Below are 15,801 nucleotides of genomic sequence, written 5' to 3'. Positions count from 1 at the left end.
GACCGCTCGGGGGTGAGGGAGTCTCTTCTATCCAGTGATATAATTAGGTAGAATATAACAGTTATTCTTACCTCAGCGCTGTATATATCACCAACAGAGAGCTTCGCTCCTCCCACGTCTCGGACCGGTCGAGCACCCCTGGGTAGATTAACTCAAGGTCCCTGTTCGAGGCGCCAGCTGTCGTCACTGCATTCTGGGTCTTCTATCCTTTGGATTACGATATCGGAGAGAATGAGACACAGGACAGGATGTTTGTGTCTAAACATGCTCTAAACTTTATTACAAACACAGGGTTAATATACACCCTGAAGGCAGGAAATGGATTTGCCATATATGGTTCGATTATACAGTTTAGCTGAACAAGCGAAAAAGCTAGTTTCTGTATGCTTTAAAATATTTAATTAGACGTATCTGGCTAGCAAGGCCACGTTATCTTCTTGCAAGAACACATTATTGCTACAAGAAGAAACATCTGGCCAGGGAAGACACGCTATTGATACAAGAAGGAACATTTCAACTGGTGTTGTTTTCACCTAAAATAACTGTCAGACTTATATAGCATAGATGGGGTCTTTGAACTTGAGGGACTCCATCTTCTGCTATAACACTAGTAAAGCCTTTATAGAAAAAAATTGACAAGTCCTGCTCAAATACTTTGGGAGTCCAATCTACTACAATGTGCTCATCTCTCGGTCTTGCCAATTTTTAATTGTTAGAGGATTATATGCATTAACTAACACAAAGAAAAGGTAGTTCTCCGGCAGCCATAATAACCAATCATTTTACAGACATATTTTCTATTACTGCTTAATTCTGAGAGCCAAATGAGCCATCTAATTTTTTTATTATTGTATAGCAGTAAGGCCTTTATAGTTTTCAATACAAATGAATATACAAAAGTATCTTGGAGATTCATGATTTCAGCTAAAAAATTTAGATGAAAAGAACATACCTAGATGGGCTATTTTTTAATAACCAGTAGAAAGATAAAACTCAAGAGAGAATTAATTTTCAATAGATTCATAGAGTCATCTCTGAATTATAGAAGCCTAATATATATATACCATTATGAGAAGGACAGCAATAAAATGTAACACATTTGATTTATAGATTTGACTGCTAAGATATTTTTAATTTACTTTTTTTGTGCTACAAATAGACAATTGCCCGATGCTTAGACCTGAACAAATCGATTCAATGATAAATAAATTTTTCTTGAATTTTTAGAAATTCGCAAAAGTCAGAGAATTTGAACAGTTTGCCATTTGCTTCACAAATCGCCTAAAATGTCTGCTGCCATTTTACACATTTCAAAAGATTGAATTAGATAGAGATGAATCACATCTCTAAGTGCAGTCAGGCAGGTTTCAGACAATACATATTTTTCAGAGATGAACAAAACAATTTGGTCATTTTACAAAAAGTTCAGATTCTCCTGAATCCAAATTCTTGTGACTCACTTTGTGGCCAGCCTCAAATTTTCTGATTTGTAGAGTGCTGGGAAAAAGGTGAAAAATAAAATAATACATGACCACTCACTTGTCCTACCCCATATCCAGCAGTCCAGTCCTTGGAAGTTCTTTCCTCTCTCTTCTTTTCTTCTGCACCCCGTGCAAAGCCATCTTCTGGACTGGGCACCGAGTAAGCTTCTGATGACGTGTCACCTGAGGTGTTGACTAGTCTTTGGGCAATACATATTGTGATATCAGATACCTACTGAATCCCAAAAGCGCTGGTGCAGAGTGAAGATGGAAGAAGAAAACATTGCATGTGGTGCAGAAAAAAAGAGGCTTACAAGAGCTACACAAAAGACTGGATGGTGGGCTGTTGTGGAAGGACAAATTAATAGTGAAATGAGTATTAATTTTTTTAATCTTTTTTTAATTCCTATACCGTAGAAAGACCCTACAGTATTATAACAAACATTCAATTAACATTCAATAAATTTGATGCAAATTAAATTTCCTGGCACAATTTTCTGAAGATTCTCTTAACACTAATATCTCTGAATGCTGTTAGCAGCAGCTAAAATTACAGTAGAAAAAAAAACAAAAAAACACAAAAAAATAATATGTATAGTTCTGCTCACCATTATTGGCATCCCTTTTTTTTCATAGACTGTACAATATCTTCAGAAACAAATGGAAATATACGAAAGTTATAGCCTCAGTGTTAGGAGGACGGTTGCAAACAACTTTATTATAATGGAACGCAACCAACCCCGGGGTCTGCAATGCAGGCAGGAGGACTGCTGCTGAACACTTTCTGGGTGAGAAGGAAAGCAACCAACTTAAATGATAAACCCTTCTGTGTTACTGCACACGGGAATGGGTATAGTGGTTTGCTCAATCTCCGTTAACGGCACGGGAGATGTGCGACCGGGGAAGTAGCTGTAGTCCTGTTAACTACACAGGGACTACGCAGTGGGCGCTGAGATGCGTGTATGACTCACGCCGGCATGTAAACGCTCTCAGCCGGCGTGCTACCGGACTGAGGGAAATCGCTCCACGTGGCTCACAGGTGGCATCGGGAATACGGCGTTTGCAGACTGCTCGGGGTGTGTGGCGACCCCCTAGTCGGAGCCAGTCTGTACGGCCAAGCTACCTGCCTATTTCCACTAGCCTGCCTATTTCAGCTACAACTGCCTATTTCAACTAAAGCACACGTGGAGCTCTATAGGCCAAGCATCCACACAACAGCATCACTGCTCAATGATCAGAGCGTGCCGCCATGTTTGTGGGCGGGCCTTTTAAAGATTAAGCCCTGCCCACCATTGCACCATTGGTGACGTCACCCGCGACCAATCAGGCGGTGCCAGGTCACCGGATCAGCTGACTCCCAAACCAACAATCACGGTCCGCCATGTCACGGGCATGCTTAGTACAGAGAAACCTGGACTTAGACTTTAACAGCCCTGTCTCCGTCCGCAACCTATGCTTCATTTTGCTAGGCACAAAGGCCCAAAAGGCAACCTGTACTTCTCATGGACCAGCTAGGTGTTGGGACTGACGACAATGCTGAGTAGCATCAGCCCTGGCTGGACCAGAATAGGAGACCACAGAAGGTTCTGGACCCATTTCTAATCCAACAAACACCTAACACTCAGGATTTTTTAATTAGTGTTACAAAGTAATACAACAATAAAACATTGTTTCACAACTACTATGTTGCAATTTCAAAGAAAAAACGGAATAAACAGCATGTGCAGCAGTAAAGTCACCCCTAATTAATACTTGATTGCAGACCCTTTGGCATTGATGACAGCTTCCAAACGTTTCTTGTAGCCATCTATATAATTTTCTTGCACTTCTCAGCTGGAATTTTCTCCCACTTTACCTTTGCGGTTTCTTCAAGCTCATTAATGTTTGCAGGGGGTTCTTTTTCCCAATGGCAGATTTCAGCTCACCCCAAAGATTTTCAATGAAATTGAGGTCAAGACTCATTGCTGGCAATTTTAAAACAGTCCATTTTTTCTTTTTCAACCATTCCTGTGTACTTTTGGATGTGTGCTTTGTGTCATTGTCTTGCTGGAGGACCCATGATCTTTGACTCAAACCAAGTTTTTTTACACTGGGTAGGACATTTCGCTCTAAAATCTCTTGATAATTCTCTGATTTGATGATTCCCATGGTATGTTCAAGGCCTCCAGTACCAGAAGCAGCAAAGCAACCCCATAGCATTATGGATACTACACCATGCTTAACTGTTGGTAAGGTGTTCTTTTCCTTATAAGCTTCATTGCACCATCTGTAAACAAACTGTTGCCTTGCATTGCCAAAAAGATCTATTTTTGTTTCATCTGTCCACAGAACATTTTCCCAGAAGGATTGTGGTTTGTCAAGGTACTCTTTGGCAAAGATCAGACTTCCTTTTATGTCTTTTCTTCAGCAATGGTTTCTTCCTTGACTTTCGCCCATAAAGATCTTCTTGGTTTAGTGTGCGGCATATGGTACTGGTTGAAACCATGACCCCACACTGTCCAGGTTGGCCTTTTCCACCATTTTCACCAACCTTCGAAGACCTCTTTTGTCAATTTTCCTCTTTCCCCTTCGTCCGGGGAGGTTCTTGACGGTTCCATGCTTAGCAAACTTCTTAATAACATTGCGTACTGTTGAAACTGGGATACCAACATCTTTGGAGATGGCCTTATACCCCTTTGGAAGTGTTGTGTTTGCTAATAATAGCAGTTCTGATGTCCTCAGGCAGTTCCCTTGTCTTCACCATTGTGACAAAAGAACAGGGCCTACCATGTGTTTTTTTAAAAAACTGAAGTCATCATTCATGTCACATGGGCATCAACAATTAATCACAGATGAATCTCTTTTGTGATTTGCCACAGACGAGTCAAAATGTGTTTCCAAACTATATTAATGTAAAGGGTGCCAATACCAATGACACAGCAAGTTTTAGGTTTTTCTATTTTTCCCTCCAAATTATTGTTTTTATTTTGCTCTTTTGTATTTAACATGAGGGCTCTATACGAAAAAACTTCTTCACTTGATTCATTTTTGTCAGGAGATATTACACATTATATACTTAAGCTTCATGAGTGTCAATAATGATGAGCAGGACTGTACCAATACCTGGTTTTAAGAGATAAAAAATATTTATATGATACAACTGGTAGTGAGCAAAACTTGTGCCCAAAATGAGTTTCTTTTATGTCTTTCTCAATAATTTCTATATTTGTTTAACCTTACTTTTGCATGTATGTAACATCCACAATACTTTGTTTTATAATATATTCAGTTCATAGACTTTTTGAATTCATAGACTGACCAACAAGATAAAAAAAACAATTGATCAATTCAGACTAAAGAACACATAATACTCAAAGTTCTGCAATTAAGCCTTGAGAATCTTTACCTATGGAATAGACTCCAGAACTGAGGTACCAATGCTCTTGAGATACATAGGAAATAAACTAATTAAAATATGCTAAATATATTCCGTTGATTAAACTGCCCAGATATCTCAGGAGTGCAGCTTAGAAGTCTTTACCGTTATTTGTAGATAATGAAACGTTATCAGGAAAAAAACATGAAATTAACCAAACTCTAATGCTTTCCATTACAGCTGTTATTTTTGCATACAGTATCATTATCCCGGTGAACGCGGTGTTAACATCAAGCAAAGATTACCTGTTACTGATTAGGCAGAGTTTGCTTAGTGACTTTGTGCTGATGGTTAACTGCTCTGCTTAACATCCCAGGGAAACATTTGATTTTGTTTAGGATAAGTACAGAAATAAAGGAAAAGTTCCACCATAAGGATTATAATACAAACACATAATACCAACAATAGCAATGAGATTACAAACATGCATAAAATAAAATCTTGATTATTTGCTGGGTGATATAAATAAAAGTTCCCAGAGAGTGGCCATATTGTAGAAACTTCCTTCCTGCACTGTTTGCGTATTATATTCCTGCTCTTTATGCAGCAATTAATAAAAATTGGGCGTAAATTATAATGGGCTATGGTAGGTTGGGTGGCGAAGTATATTCCTCTAACAGAGATTAGGAAGTAATAAATAGGGCTGCTACATGCAAAGCCTTATTTATCTGTATTGCGTTTAATGTTCTTGTCTTGCCATATATAGGCCTCCTGTAGCACAATGGAGCTGTCAATAAATCTGTCCTGTGCTAATTCAGTCCCATCTATACAGCAAAGCTATAAATGAAACCACAGACACAGGAATCATTAGAATTGTTATTTAAATAAGATATAAAGACAGTGCCAAAAAGATATACAGTTAGGTCCATATATGTTTGCACAGAGACAACATTTTTCTAATTTTGGTTCTAGACATTACCACAATGAATTTTAAACAAAACAATTCAGATGCAGTTGAAGTTCAGACTTTCAGCTTTCATTTGAGGGTATCCACATTAAAATTGGATGAAGGGTTTAGGAGTTTCAGCTACTTAACATGTGCCACCCTGTTTTTAAAGGGACCAAAAGTAATTGGACAGATTAAATAATTGTAAATAAAATGTTCATTTCTAGTACTTGGTTGAAAACCCTTTGTTGGCAATGACTGCCTGAAGTCTTGAACTCATGGACATCACCAGACGCTGTGTTTCCTCCTTTTTGATGCTCTGCCAGGCCTTCACTGTGGTGGTTTTCAGTTGCTGTTTGTCTGTGGGCCTTTCTGTCTGAAGTTTAGTCTTTAACAAGTGAAATGCATGCTCAATTGGGTTGCAGCTTAAGGATGGCTTGTTTCACCTGCATGGAGAGCTCCTTTGACCGCATGTTTACTTCACAGCAATACCTTCCAAATGCAAGCACCACACCTCAAATTAACTCCAGGCCTTTTATCTGCTTAATTGAGAATGACATAACGAAGGGATTGCCCACACCTGTCCATGAAATAACCTTAGAGTCAATTGTCCAATCACTTTTGGTCCCTTTATAAACAGGGTGGCACATGTTAAGGAGCTGAAACTCCTAAACCCTCCATCCAATTTTAATGTGGATACCTTCAAATGAAAGCTGAAAGTCTGAACTTCACCTGCATCTGAATTGCTTTGTTTAAAATTCATTGTGGTAATGTCTAGAACCAAAATTAGAAAAAGGTTGTCTCTGTCCAAATATATATGGACCTAACTGTAATATAGTGAGAAAAATATATAATTGAAACATAAAATAAAATAAAAAAAAATACCCTGGTTTTTCTTTCCAAAGACATTTTTTAAAAATCCAAAAAATGCTGAGGAATAATACAATTTCTAATGGGGATGCCATGTTTTGGTGCACAAGGTGCCTACAAGTTCAAAATATTGACCTGCAGGATTTCACTTTGCTGCCATGTAGAGTTAGTGTATGTTTACACTGAAAGGACAACTTTTTAAAAAGCTATGGACCCCTTTAATATTTAAATGATTTTAAAATTTGCACTGATTACCTTTAGTCAATAAAATTGCACTTAATTTGAATCTACAATTTTCATTCCTACATTCATTTTCAGACCAATTCATATGCAAGTTGTAGCCTGATCTAAGAGTCAGATAGCTCATTTATCAGTATAGCTTATATTCGGCACTTATTTCCCCTCCATGTGCTCTCCTTCTTTTCTATCATCTGTCTTCTATTACCTGAGATACTTTCTCTCCTTTCCATGGTTTAAGAATCCATGCATGACCCTCTTCCTCTCCCTACTGCTAAATCTAACATTTAGAGAAGGTCCCTTGATGAAACCTCAGAGAAACGTGCGTCTGGTGTGTTAACTCACAGATTGGTATATATTCTTATTGTTGGATGGCTTAATATTTTGATATTTATCCTTCCTGGCTGTGTGTTCTTACTGGTACCAAATAAGCTATTGATATTATAGCTTACCTATGGTTCAATTGTAATTACAGAGACCAGGTATTACTTCTATAATGTAATGGTCATCCTCTATGCATATATGTACTTTACATACTCCCCTGCATCAGTCATGTCTACTTATTTTCTCCCTGATTTTAATTACCTTTTTAATGATTACTAATAAAAGTTACACATTTATTCATACTAGGGACTGGCATGTGTTCCTCTGCTCTTGACGAAGGGAGACGAACAGCAGACAGAATAGTCAGAAACAGCAGGAGTTCTGATGGATTTCTAACACTTTAGGAAATGTGGTTGTTGACGGATTTGAAAATGATTTTGATTCAAAATACCCTTTAAAATCGATGTCACATTTGAGCAGTGTGAACAGTCGCAAAGAAGGATAAAAATGCTTATGATTTCTGAATTCCTTGTGACACATACATTTAAGGCGTCTGATGGCTCCAGTTTAAGATCTTCTTATGCAAAATAGTGACTGGTCACTAGAAACAGCATAAGATTTAGATTTAAAAGAATATTGTTGCATAGCTGCATAGTTACATAGGTAAAAAAAAAGCAATGGGTCCATTATATTCATCCTTTTTTGCCAAAATAACCATTTTATATCACTAGAATACTTATAACCACAATGCCTTTTGTTGTGAGAAAAGCATCTAGACCTTATTTAAATAAATAAGTCTTACTGTCTCTTGTGGTCGGGCATTCTAAAGTCTGACTACTCTAACTGTAAAAAACCCTTGCCTATTTAGATATTGAAATCGTTGTGAATTTCCTCTAGTCCTTTGTAAGGTCCTTCAAAGTAATAAATTATGTGCTTGTCCTTTGTGTTGACCACACATTTGCTTATGCATATAAATTAGATCCCCTCTGAGGTGTATTTTTTCTAAGCTAAACAAGCCCAACTTTTCCAACCCCCCATCATATGAGAGGCCTCCATCCCTTGAAATAATCTAGTTGCCCATCTGAACCAGCTTAAACTATCCTATTCAAGATCCAAACTTTCAAGATGTGGCCTTACAAGTGATTTATACAGGAGTAACAATTCATTGGGATCACATCATTTTCTCTCTATTTTTATACACTCTAAAATCTTGTTTCCTTCTGCTGCCACCTGACATTGAGTACTGCTGCTTATATTACTTCTAACCAGAATACTCATGTCCTTCTCCTGTTCTGTAGCCTCAAATATATTTCCATTTAATGTATATGCAGCAATAGGATTACTCTGGCTGCGGTGTATTACTCTACATTTATTAACAATAAGCATCATCTGCATGCAAATATTTATTTTTGGGCATGCAAATATTTATTCCAGATCATTTTGTAATATTTTACTATTTATTTCTTTTTTTATTATCCTACAAAGCTTTGAGCCATCAGCAAAGACAGATAATTTATTCTCAGTCTCATGCACAACATCATTAATATAGTAAAAAGAATTGGTCCTAACACAGATCATTGTAGTCCCCACTGCTCCCAATACTTATTCTTGTGATCCCCACTGCTCCCAATACTTATTCTTGTGATCCCCACTGCTCCCAATTCTTATTCTTGTGATCCCCACTGCTCCCAATACTTATTCTTGTGGTCCCCATTGCTCTCAGTACTGATCCTTGTGATCCCCACAGCTCCCAATACTTATTCTTGTGGTCCCCACTGCTCTCAGTACTGATCCTTGTGGTCCCCACTGCTCACAGTACTAATCCTTTTGATTGCCTCTGCTCCCAGTACTGATCCTTGTGGTCCCCACTACTCCAAGTACTGATCATTATGGTTCCCACTGCTTCCAGTACAGATCATTGTGGTCCCCTCTAATCCCAGTACTCATCATTATGGTTCCCACTGCTGCCAATACAGATTTTTGTGGTCCCCACTAATCCCAGTACTGATCCTTATGGTTCCCACTGCTTCCAGTACAGATCCTTGTGGTCTCCTCTCCTGACTTTATTCCATTTAGAGAATGTACCATTTACAATGACTCTTTGTTTCCTGTCCTTTAACCAGTTTTCTACCCATGTACATATAGTTCCCCCTAGTCCCTGCTTATGTAGCTTCAGTGCAAGGTTATTGTGTGGTACAGTATCAAATGCCATTGCAAAGTCCAGATTTATCCTATCAGCCACTTGACCAACATCCAGATTTGCACTTACCTCCTAATAGAAACCCAGCACGTATATTAGACAACACTTATCTTTCATGAATTTATGCTGGTTGTCAGTCATTTTATTGCTTTTCGCAATATACTTTTGCAGATAATTTTTATAGAGTTTTTGTACATCACTTTTACAGGTTATTTACAGGATTTTACACCAAGTTTAAACTTCAAAGAATAGAACATATTAAGGCTATTGTCAATGGACTTTGACACCCTTCAACTTTTGATATCTGTTCGATTGTTGAGCTGAGATGTTTTGATTGTGGAGGGAAATATTATTTAACTGACCTCTGATTTTGTAGTATAATTGCACCTTTAAGCGACTCACACAAATGCCAACCTTTATTCATATATGCCACATAGTATAAAATTTTTAGCTGTATTGTATGGTTCTACTCAACTGTCACATTCTATTAAATACTTTACAAATTGTAAGAAATAGTAATAAGTGTCAGCTAATACTATATATACATTGTCTTCTATTTTCTTTTTCATTCTAGTGCCCTGTGGTGGAATTTTAACAAAGCGGAAGGGGACTATTCTGTCTCCTGGCTACCCTGAGCCATATGACAACAATTTGAACTGTATATGGAAAATCTCTGTGCCGGAGGGAGCAGGCATTCAAGTAAGATCATAAGATATTCTCAAACACTTGTCACATTCGTTTTCTTACCATGGCAAGAAAATATATGTATTGAAGTCAATGAAGTGATATCTATAGTTCAAGGATTCCAATGTTTAGATTATGACAGCAGATACATGCTTTTATATTGTTTGTATTTGGACCAAGTATTAAAAATTAAAGGGAACAGCATGATGTAGGGTCAAACACCCTGATTCCAGCATCACTTACTGAGCTACTTGCTGTCATTTTGATAAAATCACAGTTTTATTTGCAGCAGATCTACCAGTTTTCTGAATTTTAAGCACTCTATAACCCTGCCCACACCACTTATTGGCAGCTTTCTGCCTGTGCACAGTGTACACAGAAAGCTGTCAATCTGTGGTGGGATAATACAGAGCTCATGAATATGGAAGACTATTTAGTTGCAGGTTTACTAGCCCTCTACTGATAATCTTCTGTTGATAAAATTGTGATTTTATCAAAACTACAGAAAGCAGCCAAGTAAGTGACACACCACTGAAAATAGTGTCTTTGTCTCTACCATATGCCACACTCAGTTTAGATGGCAAAAACTTTGTCACAGATTCCCTTTAACAATATATTCATTATATAGTACATACACTCAGTGCTTGAAGTGTCCATATTGTCCTAACTTCTTTTTTTCAAAATAGGTGGCCCATATAGCTCAAAGTCTCCAGTTTACCTTTACACAACCATAGAGTTAGGAATACATTTCTGGAAATTTACAGCTACCACTAAATGGACCTTAGGAAAGATGGACATATGCAGGTCCCATTCTGCTCATTAATAAATCCATCATCATTGAGCATTGATCATTGATACAACCTCTAGTTTTGGCCACTAAGAACCAGAATTGCATGTACCTCATATTGGTTGAAAGTTTAGATCAGTGTGGTCTGGATTATGGGTTGTCCATCTGTAGCATGGAGTGGGGCAGTAGCCACGGGGGAGGCACTCTTCTTCGCCTGTGACGCCCCGGCGCCCTACATGAAAAAGTGGGTCCTGGCTGGGTGTTGGTGCTGTAAGGGCTTTGCACCCGTTCAGGCCGCCTGTTAACGATGGTGTTCGCCGGCCAGAACCATAGGTATTAAAGTTCAATAAAGTAGACTTCTGTTCAAATATAGGGTCTTTACAAGTGATGAGCAAGCACTAAAATGCTCGGGTACTCGTTGTTCGAGTCGAGCAAATTGGAATGCACAAGTGCTCAATCCAAGCAATGAGCCCAATGTAAGTCTATGGGAAACGCGAGCATTTTTCAGGTGGCTCCCCCCGGCGGTCTGCAGAGGGCCTAAAAATTGCTCAAATCGATGGGGACAGTGCTCAAATGACATGGGAACAGCATGAGGAAGACCCCTGGAAGCATTTCTGACTCCCAGGTCACTGCTGTGTACAACGTGGTCAAAGTATTACACCACTTTTACGGACTCACAAAAAACATACAAAAATGAAACAAAATGGATTTTCCTGGGAAATATGTTAAGGAACATCCTTTCCAGGGTAATGACTTGTATATAAGGCAAAATAAATAACCAAAACCAAAAATGTTCCTCCACACCTTGGGCTATGTTCACATGTAGCGTTTTTGATGCGTTTTTGCACTTTTGCATTGCTTTTAACCAAGACAAATGCATTCACCAGGAAATGTAATTTTGACATTTTACTACCTTACCTGGCAATGTGGTGTGTGACAAATCATCAGACACATCCTGTTTCATTTAAGGTGGAGGGACTCTGAAAGTCACAAAGACTATTTTTATTGGGCCATCAGGCGGCTCTTACTATTCTTAAAGTGCAAGCAATCTGCTATGCTTTGTTGTTCCCATTATTAAAGATCGGATCTCCTATACTGTTATTGCGTTCCACGTTGGGGTGAGGTGAGGCTGGGCCATCTTGGAGGATGGTACATATGTCTGACAATCATGTCCACTCCTGAGGTCTTATGTGTGGAGTCAAACCTGAATACCGACAGCCTTGTTGATGCTGGTAGTCAACAACTGCCCTCTTCTGCCCACATATCCTTCCCAACAACTGCAATGTAGCGTTCCAATGTATGGGAACATCGCAGATCAGTCGGTGAGCTGGAACATTCAAACGCTGCTGAAGCACAGCAAGGGCGGCGGAAGCTGTAGCTAACTTTCTAAAATGGGCAGAAAGGCGGCGTACTTTGATAAGCAGATTCGACAGATCTGGGTAGGTTTTGAGAAACCACTGAACCCCGAGGATAAGCTCATGGGCCATGCATGGTACGTGCGTGAGCTCGCCTTGCCTCAGAGCCACCTGCAGGTTCCAGCTATTGTCACACACAACCATGCCTGGCTGTAGGTTCAACGGTGTAAGCCACAGATCTGCCTGCTCTTTCAGAGCTGTCCACAACTCTTCAATGTTGTGCAGTTTGTCACCTAAGCATATTAGCTTCAGCACAGCCTGTTGCCGCTTGACCAAGGAAGTGCTGCAGTGCTTCCAGCTTGCGACTGATGTGGTCATTTTGGAGATGGAGGCTGAAGAGGAGGAGGAGGTGCAGGAACTGTAGAATGTGGGGGGCTACCCTGATTGACCCAGGGCCCACAATCCTTGGTGTCGGCAGGATGTGTTCCATACCAAGGTCTGCCTGGGTCCCGGCTTCCACTATGTTAACCCAGTGTGCTGTCAGCGAGATGTCGCATCCCTGCCCACAAACACTTGTCCATGTGTCCATGGTTAGGTGGACTTTCCCAATATCTGCGTTGTTGAGGGCACGTCTAATGTTGTGGGACACGTGCTCGTTTAATGCAGGGACGGCACATCAGGAGAAATAATGGCAGCTGGGGACCGAGTACCAAGGGACGGTTGCCGCCATCAGGTTTGCGGAAAGCTTCTGTCTCCTAAAAGGCAACATTTCAAGCAAGCATTTGCGGAATATGTGAATTTAGTAGTGTGGCCTGTGGAGAGTTGGCTGCGTATTTGCGCTTGCGTTCCAAGGACTGGGGTAGGGATAACTGAACTCTGCACTAGGACAAGGACGTGGACGTGCTTGCCGATGGTGCTAGTTGAGAGTGTGCAGCGATAGGTGCAGAGCAGGAGGAATCTTGGCTTGCGTCATGGACAGGGGATTGGTGTACACGCACAACAGAAGAGCAAGCAGTGGTGTCACTCGCAGACACTGTTCCTGGACCCTGGGGTTTGGCCCACTTAGTCGGCTGCTTTGTTGCCATGTGCCTGATCATGCTGGTGATGGTCAGGCTGCTAGTTTTGCTACCCCTGCTGATGCTGGCCTGGCAGGTGGTGCAAATGGCCTTTTTGGGGTTGTTGGCAGAGTCTTTAAAAAATAATCAGACTTGGGAAGACCTAACAGTTGTACTGGCAACTTCCGTCGTTTTGGCGTTACAAGGAATGCTTTCCCACCTTGTGTCAGTGGCCATCACACTTCTTCTTCCTGTCTGTTGTGGTGATATGCCTCTTTCCCCTGTGTGATGCTTTCCTCGCTCTGTATGTCCCCCTGCCAGGTTGGGTCAGTTACTATATCATCCACCACCTCGTCTTCTACTTCCGCACCCTGGTCCTCCTGACTTTCTGGCAATTGTGTCTCATCATAATCATCATCCACCTCTTGTGATAGTAATTACACTTTCCCACCATCGCCTTCGTGTGACCGTGGCTGCTTCAATATTTGGGCATTGCTACACGTGTTCTCCTCTTGACTCACTTGAAGCTGGCCAGGCGAGATGCCTGAATCTACAAATGGAAAAATGAACAGCTCTTCTCAGTGTCCAAGTGTGGGATAAGTTGTCTCCGGGCTCTCGGCATGGTGGGATGACGGAGGATCAGGGTGAGAAATATGCGTTCCAGACTCACGGCTACTGAGACTTGACCGTGTGGAAGACAGGGTGGTGGTGGTGGTGGCTAAGTGACTGGAAGCATTATCTGCTATCCAACTTATAACCTTTCGACACTGCTCTGTGTTCAATAGTGGTGTTCTGCGGTCCCCTTTTAATTGGGACAGGAAGGTCGAGCAACAAGATGTGGGTGTTTGTTGTGGCACAATTTCAGCTTGCCAACGGCCACGTCCTCAACCTCGGCCTCTGCATGCACCATCACCATCACATCCACTTCCCTGTCCTTTGCCAAGTACCTTGCCCGTTTTTAATGGAGGAAAATATTTTCCACATTCACGAGAAATGGCTGATTTTGGAATGCAGTTATATGTGATATGTCTGACAGAGAACCACCATTTTAAATAGCAGGCCTGTAATTTGCTAATACTATCCTTCACAGACACCTAGTGTGAATAGCTTGACCGACACACTGCAATACTATGGAAAAGGACGCCAATAATTTCCACGTTCAGCTTAAATTTCTGGATTTTTATCGCTGATATATGGAACAGATCTGGTTTTTATTCTGCAGAGAGAACAAGCAAATGGAGCAGAAAAATGGTGTACTCTGGATTGCTTTTTAAACAGATAATCAGGATTAAGATCAAAAGAAAAATTTCCTTTGCCCCTGATATCTGGGGCTATGTCTACAAATATTTGTAAGAATAGCAGCAGCAGGAGCATTCAATGGACCCTCTTGCACTATATGCACTGCAGTCTACCACATACACTGCCTGCCTGCCTAGTTCATGCTGTCACCACTGAATAAATTCAGCTGGATTAGTCCTCAGAAGGACTGTTAGTTCAGATGGATATATATATATATATTTTGTGGAATGCCTAGACTAACAGGACATTCAATAGACCCTCTTGTGCTGTATCATGCACTGCAGTCTGCTGCATACACTACCTGCCTGCCTAACTCCTGCTAACACCACTGAATATATGCAGCTGGATTAGTCCTCAGAAGGACTGTTAGTTCAGTTGTGTATATATATATATATATATATATATATGTGTGTTGTGGAATACCTATACTAACTATGAAGAAGCAAATATCTCCCTGACGCAGCAGCAGCATTCCCTACTCTGCCTGGTTGCGGAGTAGACTGTGACAGGCATGGCGGTGCCCAGTCTTATATACACCTGATGATGCTCTGCGGCCAGCCAATCACTGTAATGCCCACAACCAACATGGCTACGGCATTACAGTGCGTGGCAAGCAATCCCTGCATGTTCATTAGCTCTCTAAAGAGCACCAAACATGCAGGGAGGGGACACGAGTTCCCGCCGGAGCCACCTGGAAATAGTCACCAAGCGACAAGCTCGTCGAGCATAGTGATGCTCGGGCGAGTATCGTGCAGTAGCGAGCACGTTCGCTCATCACTAGTCTTTACTTAGCGTTAACTTGGTAAGGGTTATGTTCAAGGAGCAGTCTTATGGACATTTTCTTCCCAGTGAAAAGCATTTTCACACAAATTGATTCACTGTAGTCTACTCCAGGACCAGTGAAGCATACTTTTTCGCCCTACTTCATCACAGCTTAGCTTGTCGCCACAGTCCTGATCAGCAGGTCTCTCTACCTGCTCAGCGATTTGGCGTCCTGTTTCTTCCACTACTGGTGCCCAGATCTACTGATTGGGACCATCTATTAGTGCAACAAACATAGCCCTGTTTATGCCTATTACCTTCGGTGTTTAACAAGCTCAGGCTTTCTTGTGACATGTCGTCCTGTCCGAGGGCCCCTTTAAAGATGGATGGCCATTGTCTCTTCAGTTAGTTCCAGGTTGTTCTACTCCCTTGTCTCTTAGTCTCCT

At 40.8% G+C, this 15,801-nt stretch overlaps 1 protein-coding gene across 7 annotated transcripts in view; it reads left to right on the top strand.

Moving 5' to 3' along the window:
• CSMD3 (CUB and Sushi multiple domains 3) overlaps positions 1–15,801 on the top strand; it is a 2,085,767-nt gene that overhangs the window by 1,581,820 nt on the left and 488,146 nt on the right. For all 7 annotated transcript variants that reach the window (XM_073679791.1, XM_073679790.1, XM_073679789.1 and 4 more), the window contains one exon: positions 9,988–10,112. In XM_073679791.1, the coding sequence (XP_073535892.1) occupies positions 9,988–10,112 (125 nt within the window). The remainder of the gene's footprint in view (positions 1–9,987; positions 10,113–15,801) is intronic.

Source organism: Phyllobates terribilis, unplaced genomic scaffold (genome assembly GCF_046119375.1).
Source record: "Phyllobates terribilis strain yellow unplaced genomic scaffold, ASM4611937v1 Scaffold_4__5_contigs__length_816908805, whole genome shotgun sequence".
Lineage (NCBI taxonomy): Eukaryota > Metazoa > Chordata > Amphibia > Anura > Dendrobatidae > Phyllobates > Phyllobates terribilis.
This window is presented reverse-complemented; position numbering and strand designations above follow the sequence as displayed.